The 27,146-nt window shown below is 39.3% G+C and overlaps 4 protein-coding genes across 4 annotated transcripts; all 4 read right to left on the bottom strand.

Annotated features, from left to right (window-relative positions):
• Positions 1-2,514: 2,514 nt before the first annotated feature.
• Positions 2,515-12,685, bottom strand: LOC6574330 (serine/threonine-protein kinase PAK 2). Its single transcript, XM_002000347.4, has 2 exons — positions 9,795-12,685; positions 2,515-3,318 (listed from the first exon to the last, which is right to left on the bottom strand). Exon 1 carries the CDS (start codon positions 11,878-11,880, stop codon positions 10,162-10,164), a length of 1,719 nt encoding a protein of 572 aa, XP_002000383.2. The 5' UTR covers positions 11,881-12,685; the 3' UTR covers positions 2,515-3,318; positions 9,795-10,161.
• A 387-nt stretch (positions 12,686-13,072) lies between these two features.
• Positions 13,073-14,606, bottom strand: LOC6574329 (angiopoietin-related protein 7). Its single transcript, XM_032728173.2, has 3 exons — positions 14,511-14,606; positions 13,956-14,442; positions 13,073-13,885 (listed from the first exon to the last, which is right to left on the bottom strand). The coding sequence occupies exons 1-3, from the start codon at positions 14,514-14,516 to the stop codon at positions 13,218-13,220; spliced, it is 1,161 nt and encodes a 386-aa protein (XP_032584064.1). The 5' UTR covers positions 14,517-14,606; the 3' UTR covers positions 13,073-13,217.
• Positions 14,607-14,842: 236 nt separating this feature from the next.
• LOC6574328 lies at positions 14,843-25,694 on the bottom strand. Its single transcript, XM_044008339.1, has 11 exons — positions 25,385-25,694; positions 23,043-24,055; positions 22,038-22,219; positions 20,710-21,887; positions 19,570-20,081; positions 19,078-19,500; positions 18,424-18,730; positions 18,172-18,288; positions 17,892-18,099; positions 16,827-17,855; positions 14,843-16,759 (listed from the first exon to the last, which is right to left on the bottom strand). The coding sequence occupies exons 2-11, from the start codon at positions 23,917-23,919 to the stop codon at positions 16,136-16,138; spliced, it is 5,457 nt and encodes a 1,818-aa protein (XP_043864274.1). The 5' UTR covers positions 23,920-24,055; positions 25,385-25,694; the 3' UTR covers positions 14,843-16,135.
• Positions 25,695-25,779: 85 nt separating this feature from the next.
• LOC6574327 (acylphosphatase-2) lies at positions 25,780-26,763 on the bottom strand. Its single transcript, XM_015167371.3, has 5 exons — positions 26,572-26,763; positions 26,470-26,486; positions 26,277-26,386; positions 26,064-26,205; positions 25,780-26,005 (listed from the first exon to the last, which is right to left on the bottom strand). Exons 1-4 carry the CDS (start codon positions 26,726-26,728, stop codon positions 26,091-26,093), a joined length of 399 nt encoding a protein of 132 aa, XP_015022857.1. The 5' UTR covers positions 26,729-26,763; the 3' UTR covers positions 25,780-26,005; positions 26,064-26,090.
• Positions 26,764-27,146: the final 383 nt, after the last annotated feature.

Here is a 27,146-nt window from a genome sequence, read left to right as displayed (position 1 = left end):
CTTTTAGTGCAATTATTTGTGGGAAATTTAGATTCGACATAATCCATTACATTAATTCACTGTTACCAATTTTCCTATTTGATTTATAAATATTGCCAGGAAAATTTTGGATTTCCAGATATTTAAAGAATTTGTGCGAATTTAAAGGTGGTAGAATTTTTGAATCAAAATCCAGTTCATTCGTCTTGGCTAGAGGGAATTGAATTAATAGGTAAAAGTGGCTTGGTCGAATAAGTAAATAACGATATATTTAACAACACAAAATAAAAATTACAGTGCAAACTAAAATAATACATACAAGTTGTGCGTATAAAATTGTAAATAACCGTACGCTCAAGCGACGGTGAATTATCGTAGTGGGTGTGTGAATTAAAACTAAATATATGTATAATCATTTTCTCATACTATCAGCTCAGCATAGTTAAAATTAAAATGTATAATAGATTGCAAAATTAATGCATATATGTATATATTATATAAGTATAATTAAATATACGTAATATACGATTACGACTTAGTTAAGCAATTGCAGACAAAGAGAAATGCAGTAAAATATAATTTAAGAAAAAAAACGTTACATGGAATTTTCTATGTAAAAGCGGACTAAACACAAAAAGAATAAGAATAGAACGTCTTGAAGAACACACACAATATGATTTTTGTATAGTTCCACAGTAAGTATTTGCATGTACTTATTTAATTATAATTTTATGTATATCAGTTGGCGTATGTAATTATGCATAATATGTATTTTAACTACATTTATATTGAAATAGCGCCAATTATTTGTATGTATATTATATATAGATCTTTGCGTATTTTCTTTTCATAGGTTACGGATAAAACGGATTAAGGATTTTATCAAAATTTCTTGGATGACAAACAGTTTTCTTATTTAGTTTTTTTTTACAATTGCAATAAAAATTGCGTATAAAAAATTTATGCTACTGTTTAAAGACTTAAGTTTCATTTCGTTTCGTTGGATTTATTTATTTTTTTTTTTTTTTTAGTTATATTCTTATCTTCGTTATTTAGTTAAATGCGCTTGCGATTATGTATGTTCGGGTATGTCTGCGTTAACTGCCAACCGGCTCAGAATACTTTTCTATATATATTTTTTTCTCAGTGTATCCAAAAAATACTTATCGTTCGTTGCCTTTGCCTAAATAAGACGCTACGCTCGTCATCGTCGTCGTTAAGCGATCTAATCAAAATGAATAATTCATTTAAGCTCTACATTATGCAAAAATGCATTTACGTACTTATTTGCTGAATGTAACTTTTGTTTTATTTTTTTTTTTTCATATTCTTTGCTAAATAGTTAAAATTGTGCCCGCCCTGTGATTGCAAATATGGTGACGAACGAAGTAGCTATTGAAAAATACTCCAAATGTACCGATATCGATCAAAAAATACTTAAAAAGAAAGTATTGTCAAAATGCAAAGATTTACGCCTCACATTACCGTTAGAATCACAGGGTTGCACTAGAATAGGAGCTGTTTTTGTTGTCCTTTTAATTTTATAAGTTTTGTTGATTTGTATTCATTATTTAATTGAACTATGACGCCTAAGCAGCAGTCATTGGCTACTAAAACCGCAATATGGAATTACCATTGACTTTTGTGGGTTTGTTGGAAACGAGTAAAAAATACTACTAAAAGCTAATGCATAAAAATTTTGTATATATTATCATAATGTGTATATATAACAAGTAAAGAAAGCTAAGCATCGGCGCACCGAAGATGTTTATACTCTTTCCTGTGTTAGATAAAGCCCAAAATTCAACGACTAGCTGCACGTTTTGGTTTATAAACACAAATTTTGGAAAGAGCATTCAAATATTTCAACTAAATCGAAAAGGCCAAAACGTAAACTCGTTGATTATTTCGGCTAAGGTATACATACGTACAAATATTGTTGAATACAACTTTTTTCCTTTCACTCGTCTTCTATTTAACGCTTTCTCTGTCTCTCTCGCTATTTCCCTTTTACTATCTTTACTATTCTTGTATTTGGCATCTGCGCGAAAAAACTTCCATGGGAACTACTTTAGTTATATGTATGTGCCTTGTCTATAATATATATACTTTATAGAGAATTATGATTATTTTTGACACAACATTACCGTTAGTTAGATAACAGCACACAGCGCATTTGTATAGTTCAATTCTCATATTTCATTTGTGCGCTACGTTTATGGCAAAACAGTTTTTCTTTCATTTTTTTTTTTTAAATTCATGGATTTTGATCATTTTTTTTTTTTTTTTTTTTTTTTTTGGGATATAAGATGGTTCTGTTTCGATATACATATATATTTTAGATTGGGTTAGCTTATGTTTGTACTACTTTATAATGGAATATAGAACCATGTCAACTCTTGAATTTCTTTTGGGAATATCTTTTCTCTTGCTCTTGCTCTAATACATGATTTACTGTTGTTACAAATTTTAAAGTATTATTAATTGGCATATATTTATATATCTTGCTAGGGTATATTTTGTTGTTGTTATGGGTGTTGGTTATTGTTGTTTAGTTGTCGTTGTTGTTGTTGTTGTTGTTGCTGTGTCACACTGTAACTGCTGCTAGCTAGTTCTAATGGCACTTGTTACACTCATTTCCACTTGTTACATTTTTAACGAATTTTCATTTGAGTTTTTTTTTTTTTTTTTTTTTTGGTAATTTACATGTATTGCAATTTAAATTTGTTTTTGTTGTTGTTGCACTTAGAGACTACGACGACTTTTATGTAGAATTGCATAATGCAGCTTTGATAAAATCGCTTAAATCACAATTATGTATATGTATATACTATTTAAACATTTATCAATCTAATGTCCACTTAAACAGTTACAATAATTCAATATTACGTTTTCTTTTATATATCAGTTGGATGCGTATGTCAAATACATATATAATTAAACTATTGTATGTTATCGTAATCGTAATCGTATTGCATATACCCGCTATGGGGTATACACAGGGGCACTCTCAGCCAGTCATATACACATAAATATGTACTTATACAATAATATATATATATATATATAGTTATTTGTATAGCAGTATTTATAATTGTATGTATGTATATCATATGTCTCAGGCATAATAAAATATAGTACGCAAAAGGAAAGAACAGTCGAACAATTGCTAAGCGCCTAATCTACATCAATACCAAACTCCGTAAGCTGCTGCGTTTTCATCTGTTGCTGCTGCTGCTGCTGCTCTGACGTCACTGCTTTGCACCTTCTGCGTTCTGCTCGGCTTCTTCTTCATCTTGTTGTTGCTGTTGTGATTAACGGCATCCCATTGGCCTTGTGCTGTAATTAGAGATGTGCACTTTTGTTAGTATTGCTATCGATTAAAATATTTGCCCGTGACTCAGAAGTATTTATATTTAAATAGGTTTGCTTTCCTCTTTTATATTTTATTATGAGTCAGTCGTATACATACATACATTATACACGCTTGATTTTATAGGGTTTTCTTTGACTAGCTAGTTTCTTTGTTGTCAAGATAGCAATTTTATTTAATTAAAGTTAGTTGCCTACCAACGCCTGCAATTAATATCTGGCTGTAATTTGTTTCTTTAATGACAGCCAATAGATACCCTATCTATATTGTTTTCATATAATTTTCTAGTAAAAGAAGCAGCGTTTCCTGTGTATCGAATGGACTAAGGTTTATAAATAGACGTGGGAAGTTGTAGTTGACTTTTTGAAAAATGTTAATTTCAAAGTTATTCTTTACTAGTTCTAGAATATAAACACGCATTCAATAAGTATGCAGTCAATTATTTAACGCATGTGGGGGAACCACTATAAATAAATATATAAAAATACATAGAGTGTACGTGATATTTTAGTGCAGCTGTATGGCTTAGTTGAAATCGCAGCCAGAATTCATTAAAGTTACCTTAAATCTATATATACCTATATATGCAGGTATATATATATATATGTATATAAGGTCACATATTTATAGACTCACAAATAAAATAAAAATAGAAGCTTTTAGATTTGTATTTGTAAAAGTTCTTGGGCACTCGTTCCCCACACTAGTCGCAGGGTAAATATTTGCAATGATGTCTGCACAAACATTGAACCAGCGAAAGGATTTAATACAACATGTGTATGTACATATGCATGTATATATATGTGTATGTTCATATACATATGTAGTAACATGCTTGTATATAGTTAGGTAAATATGTATGTATATCTGTACTCTTGAACTTTATTCCAATTAACATTTCGACCTTTATTAATTAAAGATAAACGTTGCATAATTTTCATGACGAAACCAAACAAGTGTATAACGAATATTCAAGAGAACAAACAAAAAGCAATAACAACAAGTAAGAAGGCTCCAGTCGAGACTGCTCGACTAGGAGATACCCTGAACCCTCTAAGCTGATATTCTAATCATTCTGCACTTCTTTTATACACACATACATACACATGCATCCACACGCATAAGCCTGCGCTCTGCTAACTGCGCAGTAAGCAGCGACTGCGCTTGGGCTGCGCTGCTGTGTGGGCAATATTATGAGAATTTCTTTGTTGAATAATTTCTTTTGTAGACATACGATCCTAATGAAACTTTTAGAACGTAATCATATAGTGAATATGTGTATACATTCCAAAGCACAAGTCTCTAGTACTTGAAATGCGTTTTTTACAAATTGGGGGCGAAGGGGGCGTGGTATCCAAAATCTGTAAATTACAAAATCTTTGTGTCCATTAACTCTATATACAACGCAAATTTGAAGTCTCCAGGTTTAAAAGTGTTCAAACTAGGCTGAAAAAACCAAGTCGATTTTTCGATTATTCTCGATAAAAAAGTTATCGGATGAGTTATCGAAAAAATAAAGCAAACTTGTACTGCCTATGGTATACACGAGTATGCATGCCAAATTTCAGCTCTCTAGCTCTTATATCTTCTGAGATCCTTTTGCTCATACGGACGGACGGACGGACGGACGGACGGACGGACAGACGGACAGGGCTATATCGACTCAGCTCGTCGTCCTGATCAAGAATATATATACTTTATGGGGTCTGCGATGATTCCTTCTGCCTGTTACATACTTTTCACAAAACCATTATACCCTGATTTCCCATTTTCAATGGGTTCAGGGTATAAAAATTGAACATGGTAAATAATCATTTTCGCTTGTCTTATCAATTTGTTGCTATTTATCAATATGATTAAGATATGGACAGCTGATTAAGTTGGCTTCACCAAAATAAATACTTTTGTATTTATATATGTATACACATACATACATGTGTATATGTGTATACAAATTTCAACTGGAATCGCACATAGTTCAAAACACGTAGAAACATCGCGAATGGCAATGATGCGTAACAAGAAGAAGAAGACGTACGTGAAGCAAAGCTTGGCTGCTCTCGAATTGGGCAGCAGGTATGCAATTTTATGGCATTGTTGCGCTTATCTACACAATTTTTGCATAATTACAATTTCTTCCCTTTTGATTATTATTATTATTATTTTATTTTTTTTATTTTGAATATTGTTTGTGTCGCTCCCCGCTAAGCGCAACAGGTTTGTTTTATTAGCGTCTGTTTGGTGGCGCATACGAAATACAAACAAGTTGCCTTGTTATTGTTATTTCATTTATTGTATTTGTTGTTGTAGCGCTGAGAGAGCGCATACAGTCAATTATCAGTGCAATAATTGTATTTATGCATATGGATATATATTTACTTATGTACACATATATATACAAATATATGTATGTAAATTTGTATGTGTGCATTTATCGACATGTGAAGCACCCGCTCTAAAGTCACGCTTACATTTCAATGAAAGTCCCAGCGATATTTTGTGTCCGTGCCACTCGACTCGCATTGTACTTTTGTTGTTGCGACATTTATAATTTGTCCAGATAAGAGAGAGAGATGATCCGCGTTTTCACAGCATTATTTTCCACACAATTTTCCGTTGACAAAAATAGCAGCACGGAAATGATAAATACACAATGCATATTCTATTTAGAGTGAGAAAGTATCGATACTATATGGTGTCAGTATTTGCATTCCACATGCACAGTTGACCCAATTGCAGTTCGCACTGAAACCATTCATAGGCATACCACATCACCCTCAGATATAAATATAGGGTATATTGAACAATAATAATATACCCATTTTAAATATATTTCAAGCACTGAGTATCAACACAGTTATGTCGGCAATTATATCTAGTTCTTCATGCAAATGAGAACAAAAGACAGCAGCAGCTGATTTATGCCTTTAAAAAAAAAAGTTTCATGCTCCAGTTTTGAGAGCGGCAGCAAAATATCATTGCAGGCTTTGAAACCCGCTATGTTAGCCCAACAACTGCTGCTGCTACTGCTATTGTTATTATTGTTGTTGTTGTTGTGTCATGTGGAGTGCATGTGGAACATGTTGTATAAGTCACACAGTACGATAAAACAATGCAATTGATGAGACTTGCCAGACAGAGCAGCCAGGCCCTGTAATCTCATACGTAATATTACTTAAAAATTTAGCAACATATTATAATTATTATATTATGTTGTTCGTCATTCGCTTGATGTATATATAGGTATGTACATATGTACGTATACTCATGCAAAATGTCAAACGCAGTTGCGGCAGCGGGTGGATGGAGGTCGGTTGCCATGTTTGTTATGAAAAACGAGCTCACAACACGAAGTTCCTCCCCACCAAAATACACATTCAGTGAATCATCTACAATTCCGCGTATCAACAGCAACAACAACAACAAGGAGTGCAGCTACAGCCCAAGGCATGGAACTCATATGGTTCAATAAACGAAACAAAGCCAAAACAGAAACAGAAACTGAAAACAGAAAATCCAAAGCGTATAACGTAAAACCTTTTACGCGCAAGGTGAAATTATCAGAGTGGGGAAAGGGTGTAATGCGGTGAGGTGGCCAGCGACGTACAAAAATTGAACGTATAATGGAAATGGGTTTAGTCATTCTTTTGACATTTTTTTTTTTTTTTTTTGCATTTGCTCAGGCAAATACAAAAAACTGCTACTAAAACTAACACATATACACAGCATACATATATACAATAGCACACATACATATGTATGTATGAATGGCTACCGTTCAATGTCGTTCGCAGAAAGAGTCAAAAGTATTTTGCAATAGGTATGAAAAAACAAATACATACAAAAATATACATATATACATATGCGTATATATACGTGCATATGTATAATGCAGATGTGTAGGGCCTTTTACAAGGCTTTACGCATACGCGTAGACTGGAAATTGTACTTTGGCCCCAACAGCGCCACTCCCTGCAGCAGCAGGAACAGCAGCCGCAGCCGCAGCCGTAACTGGAACCGGCAAAGAAGCAGCATGCAACTGGAAATGCACACATACATTTATATGTACATGTGTATGGCACATGTAATTTAAAAGCCCATATTGATTTCCTGAATTAAGTACATATTTGTAAGCGATTATTCATTGTGCTGCCAGCGTCGATATCGCTCTTGCTGCTATTTTTGTTGTTATCATGGTTGTCATCACTAAGACACTTGGCCCACAAAAAAGTTAACGTTTTGCGAAATTAAATACATATGTATGTATATATGTTGTGTATACACATATACAATTGATGAGAGGCTGTTGCCGTTTTGGGGAGTAGCTAAGCAAAACGGAAAGCAAAAGTATTTGCCGCTAATATAAACAAATAAACAGCCGAAGATCCGGTAGAAAACTGCACGCACTCTTTATATATCCATGCATACATATATATCATTTATAATTGTGTGTGAGTGTGGGTTGAGAAGGGCGATCGAGTGAGAGTGAGCGAGCGAACTAGAGCCACGCACAGTAACAGTGAGAGCGTAAAAATAGCACAGAGCAGCGTCCAATCCATGCAACGGCCGCGGCTGCCGCCGCCACTGCACAAGCAATTAAATTCAATAAGTGGATGGCGGTGAGTGATGGAAAAATGCAGCCAGACAAACGGAAAGAAGCAAAGAAAGAAAGACAATAGCGGAGGCATTACAACGACTTCTACTGCGGTGTCAATTAGCTGCACAGCAACACTGGCACCGAGCACGTCTTTTGGCTAGACAAAGATCGCAGCGGGATTTTCAATTTTTTTTTTTGCGCTTATCAAAATCAAGTTAAAATACCAACAAACGTTCTACGAATTTGATAAAAAGCAAGGGGATTTTAAGATAGCTACAATATGCATGCAAGCATGCATGTGTATGTGACTATGTGTGCTTGTGTGTGTGCGAACTGCGCGTTAGCCTAAGTGCTGTTTGATAAGGAAAAAAGAAATATAAAGAAAAAGCGGAACATGTGTGTAGGTGTTGCTGTCTGTGTGAATTGGAAGTATTTTTTTTAATGATTATGTATGTGAGTTTTTATTTGAACAAGTTTTTTTCTTTTTTGGCAGACAATGCGTTATTTCAAGAGTCTTCTTTGCTGCCCAACAGGAAATGCGAACGAGCGTACTTAATGGCGTTGGCTAGCTGCTGCCGCACATACGTAATTCATGTTGTTGTTGTTGTTGGTTGTTGTAGCTACATATCTGAGAGTATATGTATGTGTATGTTTGTGTGCCAGTTTCCTATGGACCTTACTATTTTATTTGAGAGCATAAGCCGACGCTCAAGTGAAAGAGAAGCTTTAGAAGTTGAGTGCGCACCACTGCTGTGAGTTATCGATAAAACACGATAAACACCGTTCAGTGACTAATGTAAATGTTAAATTTCGCAATGAAATATACTATTAACTTAAGTTACACCATTAAGAAAGCAAAATTTGAACAAAAGTAATGCTATACTGAAAGCTCTGATAATTCAAATGCAAATGCAACACTTACGGTACAAATAAATATAAATTACAAAGAAAAAAACAAGCGCAAAGCATTTGTTTGGTTATACGTATGCAATAGAAACACACACAGGTAAATAAATATGTTCACAAACTTTAAAACGACCTTGATCGCATTTAATCTGTTTCACAGGTATATCAACTGATTAGGGCAACTCATTAACTCATTTTGTCCAACCTATTGCCAACTAGCAACCAACCCGACCCTTCACTTCAAACATTTGTGATGTTATTTCACTACTTCAACTAATGCAAAAGACTGGACTAGTCTATTGTACTGTATTGGAAACCAGTTTATGCGATGGCCCCATACAAAACAAGATAATATCGTCTACATGTGACGGATATACATACATCCACAGATGTCATAGAAATTATCTTTCGATTAACAGTTTAAATGTGATATCGTAAACTAAGTTTTTAATAGTTGTCTATAAGAGTTTTGAAATTTTATTAGCATTTTGAGATATTTTTTGGCAATATTTATTTCATAGCCGGCAAATTAGTGAAAAGTATATTAAGTTGTCACTTTTTAACGTATTTCATTATAAATTATCGCTCAAGATGTTTGCTCATTTTTTTAAAGTGTTTAATTAACTTCTAGTCTTTTTTTGTTCTACACAACATATATGTATATATTATGCTTATAAAAATGTTTTTCTACATTTTTTTAGGATAAGTTCTTCCTTCTTTTTTATTAAAAAATAGTTTGTTTTTATCAATATTCACTATAGCTTTAAAGCTCGGAAGGAATCAACACCATTGTTAATAAATGTGTCTAAGAAAATCAGGTAAGATAACTAGTTGCTTGCATACTGAGTAAACACTCAAATAGAGACAAAAGTTATATATAATATATGTATATATAATATATTTATAGCAATGAATTTCTGAATAGCTTCGGAAACTTACCAATTAACGTTATTATCGTCCAGCGATGTGCAATGCGTGCGTCAGTTGGACTGATCGACAGGCGAACCGATATACACATATATATTTAGCCATATATATTATATATATATCGTGATTGGTTACGATTATTGTTGTTGTTTCTCTTGTCGTTGACTACATGAAAGACTAATCAGCATTTTGTTCCAGATTTTTTGTTTGTTTGTCGAAATTTATACAGATCTAAAAGAATGTTGACCAAACGTGAAGGAGAGTGGGGATCAAACGGGCCATACGAATATACAGGACGATTGTATTGATAGAGTGGGTATTGATTCACACATCACGCATAGAGCAACTGGCCAGCTCGTCGATGTGGCTGACACATTAACTATACATTGCGACGTAGCACCTTCTTGGCAGCCTTAATGTTGGGCACCAGAGCCTTCACCTCACTGCAATCGTCGAGGAATGGATGCTTGAGCAGCTCGTCGGCTGTGGCCCGGCAGTCGACATCGACTTGCAGACAACGATTGAGGAAATCCTGCAAATTGGGACTCAGCTTGCTCCAGCTCTTTATCTCAGGTCGTCCATTGGCCGCGATTAGATAGAGGGCACGCAACGGTGTCTCATACAGATACGGCGGTTGTCCGTCGATCATCTCAATGGCCATGATACCAATCGACCAGATGTCCACCTTTTTGCCATACTTCTTGCGTGTCACCACCTCGGGCGCCATCCAGTAGGGTGTGCCCACCATGGTCTGGCGCTTCTCGTCACCCTCGATGTTGGCACAAAAACCAAAGTCTGTCACCTTCACACAGCCATCCATGCCCAGCAGCACATTATCCGACTTGATGTCCCGATGTATGATCCCCTTCGCGTGCAGAAAACTTATCGCATAGAGAACTTCACGGCAGACACACGCTATTTGACGCTCCTTCATTACTGTTTCGGTGACCACATCTGTTAAGGGACCACCATCCATGTACTCCATAACCACCCAGAGCTGATCCTCGGGCTCGAGCAGGTAGGCGTCCAGGAAATTGACCAGATTCTTGTGATTGAAGTCCTTGAGCACACGTATTTCGGTTAATATGAGATCCTTGGAGGATTGATTTTTCATTTCAATCGTTTTGATGGCCACCTGGGTTTCCGTCTGCTTATCGCCAGCTATAAATACAATGCCCGATGCACCCTTGCCCACCTCCTGGCTGGTTTTGTAACGCTCACGCGGATCTTCTGGATTGCATATGGCTCGCAGCTCATCATAGATCTCTGCATCAGTTTTCTGGGACCTCTTCTCCTTCGAGCGACGCAGAATTGTTTCCTCGGGCGCATCGGCATCGATGCCACCCTCTTGGGTCCCACTGCCCGCAGCAGCGGGCTTGATGATTATGGTATCAGTGTTGATCTTGCTCTGCAGCTCTCCATCCTGTCCACGCAGATCACGTGATAATTTGTGTTGAATGATGCTTGCGGGTTTGGGCTTGATTTGTGGCTTGGGCGGCAGTTGATGTGGCGATTTCTTAGGCGGCACAGGCGGCGGCTCCAGTCCGCTGTTCGCCTTAATTGGCTTTAGTGTCTCACGGCCCAAATTCGATTCCAGCTCTTTGATCACTTCATTGAGTGCATCCAGCGGTATGACTGACTGTTGACTGCTATCGTTCAAGCTGCTGCTGTTGCTATTCGCCGCAGAGCTGCCGCATCCACTGCTACTGCTCTCGGTAGCCGTTGAGCTGCCGCTTCCATCGTCGTCAGATTTATCAATATCCTGCGATTTGTGCTTGTTCTTGTAATTGACATAGTTATCAATCTCTTTGGACTCTTCGTGTATGACATCCTCCGTAATGAACGGCTTAAACACCTCCTGCTCCTTCTTTTTGATTGAGTAATTGTAATATTTGACTGCATGATATGCGGCATCTGGATTTTTGTCCTGTTCGTCGCGTGTAATTTGTGTATTCATCAGGCGCACCCATGGTGTGGGCAGACCCTCCAGGTCGCCTGTCTCCTGGTTGCGTGAGACATGAAAATGCCTCTGGAAATTTGTCGGGGCACCAATCTCGGAGATTTGCTCCTTCTTCTTGAACCACTTGGCAAAACTCATGTTTATATATTTGTTGTTTCTATCTCTCTCCCTCTTTTTCTTAATATCTATATTCTATGCTTTCTGCAACGCTGGAAATTTCTTTAAAATGCTTGGGAAATTCTATTGAAGCGTGCTTTGTTTTGTTGCCGTAGGTAGCGCTCTAGCGCCCTCTCACTTGCACTCGCACAACTCACTCGACAGTCACACTCACAGGGCCAGCCGTGAGTCATAAACAAGCACACACACGCGCACCCGTCGTGCTATGTATGTGTATATTTGTGTACGTATGTATATGTTTGTGTGCGTGTCTATGTTCGCTCGCTTATCTCTAGTTAAGTTAGCTTAAGCTTTTGTAGACAGCAGACGTAAAAAGCCCCACTTTGCCATTTTTGTACGGTGCTTTGTAGAATTTTCACTTTTATTGCCTACACACAGAACTAATTTTTAATTAAATGCAGTAGCCACAACTTTTTTCTTTACTTTTTCAATTACAGCACACACGAACGCACGCACGCACACACACTCATTTTCACAGATTCTGGAGCGAGACAACGGGCACAAAAGGAGTGGCCGCACCAGCGTCTTGTTCTTGCCCTTGTTGTTGTTGTTATATTGCTTGTGCCGCAAATACTACACTTTGTTTGTCTTAACCAGTCCGTTGTGCCATTTTTATTTGTTTGGTCAGAAAAAACATTTATTTCTTTTTTGCTGCAGTGGAAGGTCTGCAATTCACAACTTCTTTTAATTTTTCTCCTTTACTGCAAGTTGCGCTGCAATCGGCCGTACTGCTGTCGCACTCTCACGCACACGAACAAGTGACTATGTGACCGTACAGAGTAAACGCAAAAACGTTGGACCAACTTATAAAAATACTAAACTGGATAACATTAGAAATAAATCATGAAGCATTTAGTTTTAATAATTTGTTTTTAATTAAAAAATCACTTATAGCATTTAGGCTTTTTTATGTTTATTTATACATAAATTTATAATTGAAAGTATTAAAAAGGTTTTAAAACTTGCACATATCTGAATATATAAATATTTATGAAGAGGTTCAAGAAAAATTTATGTTTACAACTATAATTCAATTTTATTATTTTTATCCAAGTTATTAAATAATGGCCTTGCTTTAATAACCATGTCTGTTTTATTTAGTAGGAAATTCGTACAAAATATTCAATTACCAAAAAAAATCTACTGAAAGATATTCATACTATGCTGCTATGGATGCGTTCAGCAAAAGTAACAACTTGGCGGTAACGTTTATTTGTAGCAGTATTCTAGTACGTACCACGAAATACACTTAAATCTGAAATTCATTTTTCAATTTATCGCTGGTACTATTTTTGAAACTAAAAGCCATACGCGGAGTCCTCGTCATACACTTCGTCGGTATTTAACGAATTTAAGGAACGCGGCCGTATTAGCATACGCGATGTTTTTATCAAATATTCGTTGCGCGAGTTGCCCCATATAATACGCTGTCCATTTAAATTGGATTGAGCTTCCAGGCAGCGATCAAACCACCAGCCAGAGCAGCCACCATCCCAGTCGCTGGACCTGAAATCCATGCCATTATGATAGCTGAGAGCATCGGACGTGCTGCTGTTGTCATCCATTTTGCCAATCACCAATTGATAGTTGAAACTTTCGCTATCTAGCCGAAAAATAGCATATTCAGCCCACACTTTAACATCGAGCTGATCCTGCAACTCAATACGCAGCTCGTAATCGTCGCGATAGACAAGTCGGTGTATGAATTCGTTGCCAAACCAAAAGTCGCTCTCCAAACTGCCAAAACCTGACCGATACTCATCCCAGCTGCGATTGAAATTCTCCAGCTGCTCCGTGCGTCGCTGTATCACGGTCCACGCGGCTCCAGTCGTGGCAAACGCGCAATAACGTTCATTCAAATCGCGCTGCTTCTCATTCAGCTCAGGTTCCAGGAATTTGTAAACACCATCCACACGCTGTTGGTCATCCAGCTCGGCGCAGTCCGCCTTAGCTGGCTGCAAATACTCTTTGAGTATTTTTGTTGTTTTTGTAGGTAAGTTAATATTTGCTTTTATTTCAAGTATTTTCATACTCACCCACACTTGCTTGGTTACTTTCCTTTGTCGCCTTAATCTCTGACATTTGCTCGCTTTCCGTTTCCAATGCGCCATTTTCATTTTGTCTCTGCCATTCCCGAGGGACTTGACTTTTGGTCACCAGCAGCGCCAGCATTGAGTGCATTTCTTCCATTTTTTGAGCGAGCTCATTCTTCCACTGAAAGCTTAACTGTAATTGGTTGATACGATCCTGCGTTTGTCCCCAACTATCTAGCGCTTTGCTTAGGTTACCAGCCAATTCTCTCAGAGAGTCGCCTGGCCTAATGTGCGTAAAAGAGAGCAATTTGCTGATCACCCGATTTAACTTAAATTCCACATTCAACAGGCTACGCTGTTGTTGCTCCTGTGCATTCCGCACCAGCATCAACTGCTGCTCCATCAAACTCCTCGGTTTCGCTGTAGCTGCGCCTGAAGCTTCCAGCGTCAGCACAATTGCAATTAGAGCGAATAGCAAAGCCGTAGATAACTGGAAGTCAGAAAAATGTGGAAAATTTCTTAGAACAGCCTCTACTAGGCTAATCCAGCGAGCTTTACCCGCATCTTGTTGCCTCAACAAAGTGTGGATTGCAACTGGCAGCATATGTCGAGCAGTAAAAACATTCCCAATAATTCACTAAAGAAGCGCCACATCTGTTGCAAATTAGGAATCAAGTAAAATGAAATGAATGAAAAAAAAAACAACTTGATTTATGTTTTTGTTTGTTTGTTTTTTTTTTTTTTTTTTATAGAGTTTTAATTATTTTTATGAATATAGAGTTTTTGTATTTGTTTGCTTTTTAATGTCCTTAGTTTTTTTGTTTTTTTTTTTTTTTTTTTTTTTTTGTTGCATATACACATTTCACTTCTTCAGTTAATTAACGTTTGTGTTTAAAACGAAAAAAGCAAAATACATATTTATATAGAAAATGGAAAAAATATAAATTTAACATTTCAAGAGGATTACACAAATTATCCCATCTATTTCTTATATATATGTGTTTTTGTGTTGAATTTTCTTTAAAGTTAAATTTTTTCTTTAAGTTTAAGTGTTTACAGTTAACAACTATTTTGTTTGTTTAAAAAGTAGAAATAGAAATTAAAGCGCCTATATAACTAAATACATGAATTCATTTTGGAGGCGCAACTATGTAAATCTATTATATATATATACATATATATATATATATATACATATATAAATGATATTTTTTTTTTTTTTTTTTTTTTTTTTGTGTAAAGATATTTATAAGCATGTCTGTTTTAACTGGTTAATAATTAATAGATCGATTAATTTATAGGGGTAAAAGGGATCAGGCTGAATTATTATTTAAAACGGCAAAAACTTTACATTTGTTGTTATTGTTGTTGTTGTTGAGGTGCGCGATTACAAGTTAAAAATCAAAAATGAATAATTATAGGGTTTCTTCTTCCTATTCTTTTTTACGATCATGCGATCTACATATAACTAGTTAAATATATAATATATATATCTTTATATTTTAAAGGTAGCACACTTTTGGCTTGTAGCCCCAAGTGAGGTTTTCTTCTCTTTAACTTTAACTTTCAAACAAGCGTGTGTGTGTGTGTGTTAACCTAATATTGTATTATTATGTCTATCATTAGCTTTATCCATTAGTTTCATACATACATATCTCTTACTGTTTAGCTCGTTTATTTTTCTCTCTATTTACATTTGATTTTGTTTTTTCATGTTTTCGTTTGTGTGGCGTGTTTCTGTTTTCGGTTTTTATATCATATATGCTGTTTAAAACTAAATAACTTAAAAATTGCTTACAAATATTTTGCAATGAGTTTTTGTTGTTAATTTTCAAGTTAAACTCTCGCTATTTTTTTGTTTTCTTTAAATAGAAAAGTAATTGGAAAACATGTTAAAATATATCTCGCCCTGAAGCTGTGAGGCGATTCCATTTAAAATTTTGACGAATTCATTTAAAAGTTCAAGTTCACATTTCACACGATTTAAATAGCTTTGGATTCTACTTCGCCAGTTTTCAGTCGCTATTCATTGCCGGCTGCAGCTGCTCGCTTTTCGCTCTCTCACAGTTGCTTCATCACCAACCGCTGCTAGCTACTCTTCTCTCCAGGTGTGCAAGCACCTGCTGCCGGCATCTCTCCACTCTCCACACATTGCATGCTACTCATTACTCACTTCACGTTGCTTACACACGCTTGCGCATGCGCTCATGGCGAACACCGATGTTGCGCTTCCATTCGGGATCATTGGGATCATCGTCCATGAATGGATCATCGACCAGATCCTCATCGTCGAGTCCCTCACCCTCGCCTAAATAAGCATCGATGCTCGAGTTATAGGCATTTGCATCGTTCGTGCTTGTGCCTGGCACTTGATCATCCTCTGGTGGCGCCAGATAATGATGATAATCATCATCCTCCTCTAGCAGCAGCATCTCCTCCTCCTCATCCTCATCCGCTTCTGGCAGATAGTCAATGCCATCGTCATAGCCATCCTCCTGGCCGCCATTGCTGTGAACTGATTTTGTCGCAGCTTGTTTTGCAGCATTTTTGCCACCATTAAGCCGCGTCAATTTGCCGGAATTGGTGGCCTTTGCTTTGCTGCTGCGTCGACTGCTGGAGCTGGTCGTAGTGCCATCTCCATTAGAAGAGACCGATTTGCTTTTGATTCGCTTGCCCGAAGCGGTGGCTGCGACGCTGGTGGTTGCCGGTGTCGCTGGCTCTTTGGGCTCGGGGCTTGTGTCGGCGAGCAGTCGTTGATAGGCCTCCTCGGAGAGAGGAAAATTTAACGGCTCAAATGGAGGCGGATCCTGTGGCAAATGTAAAAAACAAATATAAATATAATACACAGTAATATAAATACACATCAGCACTCACGTCTCGGGTATCTGGCGTGGCACTACGACGCTCGTGATCCTTTAGCTTGCTGGATGTGGTGCGACGTCGCTTTGTGGTCTCGCCCTCAGGTGCGATGCCATCGAGCGGATTCTGCATCATGTTCTGTGCCAGCGGCGAGGGTATGCTCTCATTGTCAGCGGTAGGTCCGGTCAGCTGTGAAGCAGCCGGCGACGCTGGATCCGGTGTATTCGCGCCGCTCGATTCAGCCCGACTGTCCACACGTCGATTAGCACGCGACCGAGTGCTCCAGGGGAACTTTAAGAATGTCTCGAAACGTCGACGTTCCTCGATGAGAGCAATCTGATGCCGTGCTATGTACGCCTCATCCGAGAGGTCTTCCACCTCATCATCATCATTCTCCACAACATCAGCAGCGGGAGCAGCTGCGTCCTTTGCTTCTGCTATTGGCTCTTCCGTTTTCTTTTCGGTCTTGTCTTCTGAGATGTGCGCCGTCTGCAGTTTGGGTCGCTTATTAGGTGGTTCAACAGATTTAGCAGTGGGTTTATCTGCTACATTTGGCGCCGTAGCGTCCTTGCTAGTAACAGCGGCAGCAGCAGTAGCAGGAGCAGCAGGCGTAGGCGTGGCAGCAGCTGAGCTTGCTTTATTTACATTATTATTTACAGGGATTTTATTATTGTGCTTTTTGGTTTTACCATTGAGAGGTGCTTGCTTCCTTTTTAGTTCCTTGCTCTCAATTTTCAACAGCTCGGATTTCTCCTTCAGCGGCTGCTCCTTGGTTTCAATTGCCGACTCTTCTGGTTTTCCATTTAACAGTCCATTACTTAGTGCCTGCTTTGTCTGCTCCTTTGACAACTTCCCAGTCTCTGCCAGTCGTTTCTTCTTCTTGATCGATTGCTTCACGCCATTTAGTTTAGTTGGGGATTTGCTTGATGTTTTCTTTTCAGTGTTGTTGCTTAACTTGGGCATTGTTGTTACTGTTGCAGCGGGCGATGTTGTTGCTGTTGTTTCACTTGCTGTTGCTGTTGTTTGTGCGGGTGTTGTTGGTGCGGTTGCTGTTGTTGGTGCTGCTGTTGCTGTTTCTGTTGATGCTGCTGTTGCTGTTGCTATTGTTGTTGCAGTTTCTATTGTTGCTGTTTCCGTTGTTGTTGTTGCTACTGCTATTGGTGCTTTCTTTTCGTCAGTCACCAGTTCTTTCTCCTCCTTTGCATTCACACAGCCATTGGTCAACTTTTCGGCATTACCAGATTTATTCGGAGATTGTTGCTCAGTATCGCTATCCACAATACGCCACCTAAGTTGATGAGAGAAACAATATGTTAATTTCGCATTCATCTATAACATATGTATATATATTCGTAATTACTTTGGTGTTGGTATCTCCTTGTAGGGCAGTATTTCGACACGCGTCTGTGCGGCCATGCTGTAGGGTATAACGATGTTGTCAATGTCGTAGATAAGACGATTACGTCTCTCTGCAGTGCTATTGAGTGGGATTGATTGAGGTATGGTTGATTCAATTATTTATGTAAATCTTTTAAGCAGCATTCACAGCAAACACAATTTCTTGCCAATTCTAAAAAATGCCCCTTAGCTTTCAAACTTTGGCTACACTCACCGTTCACTACGGTGCCCGTGTGTTTCGGAAGAATTGCGGCGACTGTGTTGCTCCCACTGCGAATCTCCGGTAAGGCGACTGTTGCTGTTATCCCCAACGCTGGCCTGTTGACTGCTGCTGCTGCATCTGCTTCTGCTGTTGTTGTTAATGTGTGTTGAATGCGTTTGATGAGATTTAGAGCCTGATTTGCGTGGCTTTTTACCGCTGTTGCCGGAGATCAGTGCGAAGCTATTTAGTTGTTGTTGTTGTTGGGAGTCGGGCAGCGCTCCGACTTGATTCGTGGCTGATTGACGCTCCTTTTTGCCCACTGCAGCGTCCAACAAAGATCAGGCATTCATATGTAAATGTTGAAGAGAGAAAAACGAAAACAAATTGCAAAATAAAACAAATATTGTTCGTTTTTGTTGTTTGTTGTTGTTCGTTGTTATTGCACAGTTGTTGTTCATGTTGATGATGATGATGATGGATGTGTGTGCGTGGGCAATTGTGCGCATGTGTGTGTGTGCGAGTGTTGCGATGTTCCGTGTAACATAAAAGAAATGCGTAAAGAAAAAAAAAAAAAAAAAAAAAAGAAAAGAAAAAAAGAAGATGCAAATTGTTGTTGTTTTATGTTAATAATCAATTATCGAATTTGTCATGTTTACAATAATTTACTGTTGACCACAAGCGGCGTTGTGGTAGGCGTAGAAGAAGAAGAAGTAGTAGCAGTACCAGTACCGTTTCCACTATCCAATCCTACGTGCCCAGGTCCACTGCTCACGCCGTTGTTTTTGTTGATATTATTATTTTGGGTAGTTGATTCTTTATTGTTGTTATTGTTATTGTTGTTGTTGCTGCCGTTGTTTACTTTGTTTTGACTATTATTGTTGCGCTCCTTACGGCGCACATAGCGGCGCTTGGTCGTCTCCCCGGGTCTCCGTCCGGCACTTCCGCCAGTGCCACCGCCAGCAGAGGCAATCGCCTCGCGCTCAGCCTTCCAGACGCTCTTGACAATCGCCTTGGCCTGGCTACGCATTACACGATATTGCCAATCAGGCTGACGGCTAATCGCTTCCAAATGCACCGACTGGCAAACATCTGCAATGATAAGGAATCCAAGTTTCATTAATTTAAAGCCCTCCTGAATAAACTCATTTGACCACTCACCATTGGAGAAGCTCAGCACCGGATGATAGCCGGGGTCGAGCAGCGCTACACGGTTTTGGGGCATCAATGTTTCGGGTAGATCTCTTGGCGCCGTCGGATCCGGTCGGCCGGTGCACAAAGTGCACGGCACCTGCGGCCATTGGCAGCCGCATTTGATGTTGCTGGGACGTGCTGCCTTCTTAGATATTGTGTGCATATTTGTGGTCTGGAAGAGTTTACGTTTGCGAAACTCTGACAGTACCAAAGGACGCGCCCGACTGCATAGCCAATCATCGGATGCCTGTTCGGGATCTAGGTGTAACGCAGGCTGCGCCGGTTGCTCCGTGTACCCGTTCTTTGGCGTCTTTGTCGGTTCCAAGAGTACATCGCCCTTGGTGCGACACAGATCGTTGTAGACGTCGTTGTGCTGCCGGATTTTTATCTCCAGATCGGCAATCTGAGCGCTCAGCCAGGACCAGCGCAGGGCTATGATAGCACGCTCTCGCGAATAGCGCCATACGGCACGTCGCGCGCTGCAAAATATAATAGAAGATATTTATATAACATTCCAACTGAAAAAGTTAAGAACACGGCTAAAAACAGAAGTTACAAAATTCTAATGTTAAATACATTTTACAGTACTGTTAATGTTGAGACTAAGAGCATTAAATGGCCGGGCCTAACATTTGCACATATGTTAAATAGCAGAACTTCTTATTACACTTCTGTTAAAGTTAACAGATCTGCTTGGCTAATCAGTTGAATAATATATCGTAAATAAGTATATAACTAACACTCCAACTGTACATATGGTTGCTAAATTAAAGTTTAATTTAAAAAAACCTAAAAAAAAAAAAACCTAAAAAAAAAACGATAACTTTGCTTTTCATTTAAATGACAGAATTGAATAGCTTGGAAGGATTATAACCAATACACACATACATCTATGCTAAATGTTAAATTGCGACTGATTTTTGTTATCTTTGATAGCAGATTTTAAGCGAATAGGTTAAAGATTCAATAGATATATATAGATCAAAATTAATGACCTCTGTAATCTTTGATCATAGATTTGAAATTATTAGTCACAGAGATGCTTATGATTGTTAAAGATACCAATATCAGTTAAAGATTGAATATATCAACATTTCGTTCACTCACATTGGCAATGACAACTGCTGGGAATTATTGTAGGTGACCATCTCGTCGGCAGAGTCGCCGCCAGAACTCGATTCAGTGGCGTCCGAGTCGATGGCATTCTGCACCTCACGCATTTCAGTGTGCAACAAGCCCGCCACATGGGTCAATTCGCTGGTCACATAGCTATCAAAGTTCGGCACAATCTCGTCGGGGCGTGGAGCCAAGACGCCATCGACTCCAGCTGGTATAGTACTGCTGTTCACATTGGCAGTGTCCACTTGTTGTGTTTTGCGCGCCCGTTTGCCCGGCTGTGCTGCCCCGCTATACCACGTTGAGGAGGACGCCAGCGATGCAGAGCCACCGCCAGTTGTATGGCAAATTTGTTGTTTACGCGCCGCCGTCTCAATGTGCCGCAGCACATTGCACATCTGACTGGCAGGCAGTGGGTGTTTGGTCTGTTCCTCCCAGAAGCTGCTATTCGGTCGCCCAGATACAATCGACAAGACGGTCTCCTCTCGTTCGCTCAGCTTGGCGCTGCGTACCGGCGCGCCGGATGCTGCTTTATGCGAGGTGCGCGCCGCCCATTCAAGAATGCCGCTCACTTCGTCGCTGGCATGACGGCACATATGACGCGATTGGAACTTGCGCATGCGCCGCAGCAGGAAGTCAATCTTGCGCATCAGCAAATACTGTTGCTGTTCGAGCTCTGCATGGCATTCCTGCAAGGGACGCGCCACGATTCCTGTACTACAACTGGGCTTTGACTCCAGCATATCTTGGATGCCGGCAATAGTCGATGCTGGCGTTCCTGCTGCTGCTGCTGTTGATGCAATTGGGCCAGCTGACGCTGTTGTTGTTGTAACTGTTCCGGCGCCGGCCGCTGCTTCGTCCTCGTTGCATGGGAAATACATTTCGTCAAGGAAATTATAGATTGTATCCGGATTGACGTGCGCACTGTCAAATGTTTTGAGCGCCTTTAAAACCTCCTCAATATCCTGATCCTCGAGCACGGCGCCAGCACCGCCATCCTTAAGAAAGTTTATCGAGCTCGTCGTGCTCTGCGGCGTCAGCACTGCGCCGGACTGACGCGCAGTTGTTGAATGCTGAGGTGAGGCGAGTATCTCCGGTTGTTGTTGCTGTTGCAATTGTTGTTGCTGTTGTAATTGCAACTGTTGCTGCTGTTGCTGCTGTTGCAACTGTTGCTGCTGTTGCAACTGTTGTTGCTGCTGCAACTGTTGTTGCTGTTGCAACTGTTGTTGTTGTTGCAACTGTTGTTGTTGTTGCAACTGTTGTTGTTGTTGCAACTGTTGTTGCTGTTGAAACTGCTGCTGCTCCAGCTGTTGTTGTAACGTCAGCAACTGTTGCTGCTGTTCTTGTTGCTGCTGTTCTTGTGGTTGCTGTTGTTGTGGTTGCTGTTGTTGCCTTGTCGACATCGTCGGCGCCACAACGCTGGCTTCCATCGCCGGTTCGCCTTTAGCCACGTTGGGCGGCAATACAACGCTGGGGCTGCCATCGAGTTGACTAAGACATTCTGTAAATGCGAAGAATAAAATCAATTTCAATATAAATACGCATTGGCCTCTTTTTTAAATGATCAAATCTAATTACACCAAACTACTGTTAACAATCCACTATGATTGGCATTATTTTCTGTTGCATATAATGTAAATTAACATATGCTACCTATGGTTGCCACTATGATTTGTACATTGACAGACTCCAGTTACAAATTAACACGCCAGAGCTATAAAATGACAACCTGCTGTTGACTTACATTTCTAACTAACTAACATAGACTTACTAACATAGACTGCTATCTAACAGTGGTACATTGCTAGACGCAGCTAATGTTAGAGCCTTTGAATAACAGAACTGTATAGGCACCATTATACATTATTAAATTTACTACAATACATGGGCATAATTATATAAAGGGAAATTAATTGGGTTTTTTTAAAGTAGAATATCCAATGCCCGCCAAACATAAAACAAAAAGTAACCTCAAATATAAAACGAGGTATGTTAAATCTGTTAACATAGCTATTCACAGTTAACTGTTAAGTTGATTCGATTCAAAGCAAGTGCGACCGACAGTAGCAAAGGAAATTTAAATAAAAAGATTATTTAAAATCCAGCTTGTTTCGCCTGGATCTTTGAAACAATTGAAATGTTGTCTGATGTCAAACAAAACATCGAGCAAATGTTTTACATTAAACAAAAAAGCGCATTACTGGAACGTGAATACGCATGCAATATTTTTACTATTAAACTTTTCGGAAAGCTGTCGGATTGATCGTGCGGACGGCGGAATAGCATTGGTACTTTAAAATCGCCCTTTCAGGCTTACGACTTACCTTCAATAGAATCTGAAATTTTCGCAGCAGCAACAGTTAAATCCGCCGCATTCTCCGCATTGGGTGGCAGCGGTATTTCCGGCCACGCCAACCGCTGCAGAGCGTCTGTGAGTGTTGCTGTAGCTGTCGTTGTTGTTGTTAGTGTTGCCGCCACCGCTGCTGCTGCTGCCGCCGCACTTGTGGACTGGGACTGGGCTTCGGTTTCTGCCATTAACGCGGGCTCCAGCAACTGCACGGAATGTGCTATAGCAGCGGCTGCAGCCACAGCTGCTGCGGCAGCTGCTTCAGTTTCGGCTGACTGCTCCTTGCTGTGGCTCACCTCGGGCAGTGTTTTCCGCAGGCAAATCTCAGCTGTGATGGCCTCCTCAAATTCGCTTGTTAAATTTGCCAGCAGCTCTGCCGTTGAGTTGTCCTTGCAGTTATTATTGTGCTCGGTGGACGCGTTATCGGCTGTCGCTGCTGGTGTCACTGTTACTGCTGCTGCTACACCTACGTCGTTGATGTTAATGCTACCGCTGTTGCTGGAGCTGGAGCTCGAGGAGACGCCTGCACTGCCGTCGCTGCTTGTATGTGTGGTTGCAGCGCTCAGGCCCATTTGATGCTCCACGGTTTTGGCTTCGCTGTTGTTATTGTTGTTGGTATGATTATTGGATTTGCGCTTGTTGTTATTGACCTGCACAATCGGCGAGCCCATACGCTGTGCCGCGTCCTTGGAGCGTGTCACACGTGTCGTGGCCGTCAAAGAGATTGGCTTCTTGGCCGTTTCACTGGGCGAGTCCAATTTTCGTACAGACTGCCGCGTGCCGGTGGCAGGGGATGCGTTGTTTGTTAGCTTCTCCTTGGGACTCAGTGGCTCGGCCGTGAGCGCTGGTGCCATACTTATGCGGCGTCACTGCCAGGCCAGCTGCATTACAGAGTTACGCTATTCGACACTTTACCACGCTATTCGGTTTTTATCACTTAATTACTGTATGCACTTTATTGCTCTGTAGGGAAGGGATTCCTGTTGGTCGCTTCAAAATAGACGATAAAAAGAATTTTTTAAAAAGTTAATTCAATAATTTATTTTGAAAGCTGACACCGAACTGAAGCACACTTTGTTTTTCCGCTTACGCACTCTCATACAAATAAAATGCTCAACATGTTTCGTCTCGCCTACTATTAAAACAATGGCAGAATGGTTTATCTAAAGTTGCCATACATTTGCATAATCGATAACAACAATTACACAAATTAACAGCGATAACAAAAACCGCTGTAGTTATTATTTTTTGATGACCTCTTCCATTAATAGCAGGCGGATGCTTTATGTACATATAGCTGCCAGACATCTGCATAAATGGGACCACTCGATAATAATTACACCGACCAACAACAAGCGATAGCTAACAAAATTCCGTTGTTATTTTGGTTGCCTATTCCTCCTTGTGATTATCTTCGTTTACGCTGCCTATAGGAAGTCTTTTCCGGCGCCGCGTGCGTGTGTGTAGCACTCACTCACTCTCTTTCTCTCTCCCACACACATACAAATACACACACACACACACAAACAGGCGCGCGGGCTTCAATGCGTGCCAATTGTGAGAGCAGAGAAGAGAGCGCGCGCTATAGCTCATTCACAATGATGCGCAATAAAAAAAAACGAACTATAGAGCACTGCGGTTCGCCCAGCAGAACATTTGAACAAATGCAAATGGGCAAAACTACTGACGAAATCTCTGACTGCGCGCATGAAAATCTAAATTATTTTTATTACGCATGTGTGCAGCAAAACGCATATGTCACAAACATTTACAAAGAGGTGCGTCGCCGCTTATTTTTCATGTTTTTTTTATGTAATTTCATTTATTGAATTTTTCATCGTTGGCAATTAAGCAGCTCGCGCCTTTACAATATGTGCGCGCACACAGCACACAAACAAATAAAACACACATACACTCATACATATGGGTACAGACCCATGCATGAGGCTACTGCTTGTATAGACGTGTGTGTTATGTACATACACACATGCATACATGTACATGTCTAGCACTATTTTCAGTTATTTACACAATAATTCATTTTATTTTCAATTTGCACACAAATTACATAGCCTAAAGCGCCTTAAACCTACTAAAGATTATAAACAGTTTCGCTTTTATCGCAAAATTCTTTATTTATATACACACATATATATGTGTTTTTCTTCGTTTCAACCAAAAAGTAGTAGAAAACGTTTTCAGCGCGAAAGTAACCAAACTGTGCACTACACACACACACACACACATGTACCGACATACAAAAGCAGAAGCACGCAAGAATTTGTAATTGCTTAAAAATTATTACTATTTTATACGCACAATTTTAGACACTTGCACAACGCACGCAATTATTAAATCTGTCGATTTTTACTAAAGCGGCGTTGCTCGCGCTTGGTTTATTTGTCGTTAATATTTCACTAAATTTTTTCCTCATTTATATATTTTTTTCATTTGCTCCCTGCTACGCTTTTGGCAAAACGACGTGTATTCGGAGCTGTACTCGTTTCTGTGCTGCCAGACCAAAGTACGCATGCTGATCATACGGCTGTCTCGTTCTTACTTATGGCGCTACATGGGCAATTCCGCATCAGTGTTGCAATGCGTGTAAGTGAGATGTCTTGACAAATGGTTACTTTAAATCGTTACTCAGTCACAAATGGCAACCCCTAACCGTGACCAAATGCTACTACATAAAATGCAACTCTGCTCGCAAATAAGCAATATGTTTGTTATTGTTTTTACTGGGATGAATTTTAATGGTTCTTACAATGTGAATAAATATTAATTATATTATATCGGTTCTTGACTTTTGATTTTAACAACAAGCATCGCTTAATTATCATTAAACAGGCCTTCTAGATTTCTACACATTTTAAGGAGGCGTCTGAGTATTATATACCAAAAAGATCAACTGATGGAGCCTCAAATATAAATAGGACCCTAAAAGTTAGAATAAATTTGTGAAAACATAGGAAAAAAATTTGCCAATTCTTTTTACGCTTCGCAGATAGAACACCACTTCTGGCTAACGTATTACTGTGAACTTGTTGTAGCTATAGTTCTCAATCTTCTTGGTTGGCGAAAATACGGCGTTTTCAATCTTCGAATGGGGGCTACCTTTGTTCTGGAGCCAATCCTTCCTGGAAGCAGTCAAAATGTGACAGTCAGGACACAATAAACTATATGACTAATAATCCAGGTCTGCATTTACATTTCGTTAAGCGGTGCTAGCGGAGCTTCCAATTCGCCCCTTACTGTGCCGTTCGGAGTGTTCATGCACCAACCGCGGACTCCCAGTTCATTCGCCTGCTTTTCTGTGTACTATATTTTTATATATGTGCAATAAACCAATTGAGCTTAAATTTGTTCTATACGATATTCGCGCTATTCCATAATAGACTTACCTTGCGAAAGAAAACGCCTACAAAAAAGAAAAAAGAAAAGTTAAAAAATGTGTAACAATTAGAATTTTGCAAATGAGGCTGTCGATCGTTGAATATATATACCTTGTACTTGTCCAAAGACTTCGAAGCTGCACGCAAATAATTGAGTCATTGCGATTGATGAATTCTGATTCCCAGAAACTTGGGATGTTACGAACAGCACAATAATTATAACAATATTTACTTTGAGAACTAAATCTGATTTATACGAAAACACCATAACGACCGACTAACAGAGTTGCCAGCTAGCTTCAAATTCTCTCCAGTGGCGTAGTCAGTCGGTCTTGCAAAGCGAAAGGTGTCCCCTTTTTAATGTCACTGTTATATTATAATATATATGAATTATATATATATATATTTTATTTTTTCATAATATATATGACTAATTACTGCATGATTCGTTTGTACACTTCGTTCAGTGAGCGACTTTAAATCGCAGAAATTAAAAGATTATGACAGTTCTACTGAGATCCTTGAAGGTAAGTGATAAACTAAGTTTTTTTGTTTTGTTTTGTTTTAACATAATGATTAGAACAGACTTATGAAACACAAACCCGATAATATATTTTTATATTTTGATCATTTTGACGCCTGTTTGCTGCGCGCCCTGGCAGTTGCGTTTGCGTTTTCATTTAGCT

This window comes from Drosophila mojavensis, unplaced genomic scaffold (genome assembly GCF_018153725.1).
Source record: "Drosophila mojavensis isolate 15081-1352.22 unplaced genomic scaffold, ASM1815372v1 contig_277, whole genome shotgun sequence".
In the NCBI taxonomy this organism is placed as follows: Eukaryota; Metazoa; Arthropoda; class Insecta; order Diptera; family Drosophilidae; genus Drosophila; species Drosophila mojavensis.
Note: the sequence above shows the minus strand (reverse complement) of the source record. Positions and strands in the feature narration are given on the sequence as shown.

Excerpts from the sequence above, each read along its gene's own strand:
- LOC6574328 (XM_044008339.1), bottom strand. The coding sequence starts at position 23,919 with ATGGCACCAGCGCTCACGGCCGAGCCACTGAGTCCCAAGGAGAAGCTA. Across the intron at positions 18,100-18,171 it reads AAGGAGATACCAACACCAAA|GTGGCGTATTGTGGATAGCG; the intron begins GTAATTACGAAT and ends TCATCAACTTAG. Across the intron at positions 17,856-17,891 it reads CAACAGCAACAGCAGCATCA|GCACCAACAACACCCGCACA; the intron begins ACAGAAACAGCA and ends ACAACAGCAACC.
- LOC6574329 (XM_032728173.2), bottom strand. Across the intron at positions 13,886-13,955 it reads AAGTAACCAAGCAAGTGTGG|AGTATTTGCAGCCAGCTAAG; the intron begins GTGAGTATGAAA and ends AAATACTCAAAG.
- LOC6574327 (XM_015167371.3), bottom strand. The coding sequence starts at position 26,728 with ATGGTGTTTTCGTATAAATCAGATTTAGTTCTCAAAGTAAATATTGTT. Across the intron at positions 26,206-26,276 it reads CTAGCACCGCTTAACGAAAT|GAAGGATTGGCTCCAGAACA; the intron begins GTAAATGCAGAC and ends GACTGCTTCCAG.
- LOC6574330 (XM_002000347.4), bottom strand. The coding sequence starts at position 11,880 with ATGAGTTTTGCCAAGTGGTTCAAGAAGAAGGAGCAAATCTCCGAGATT.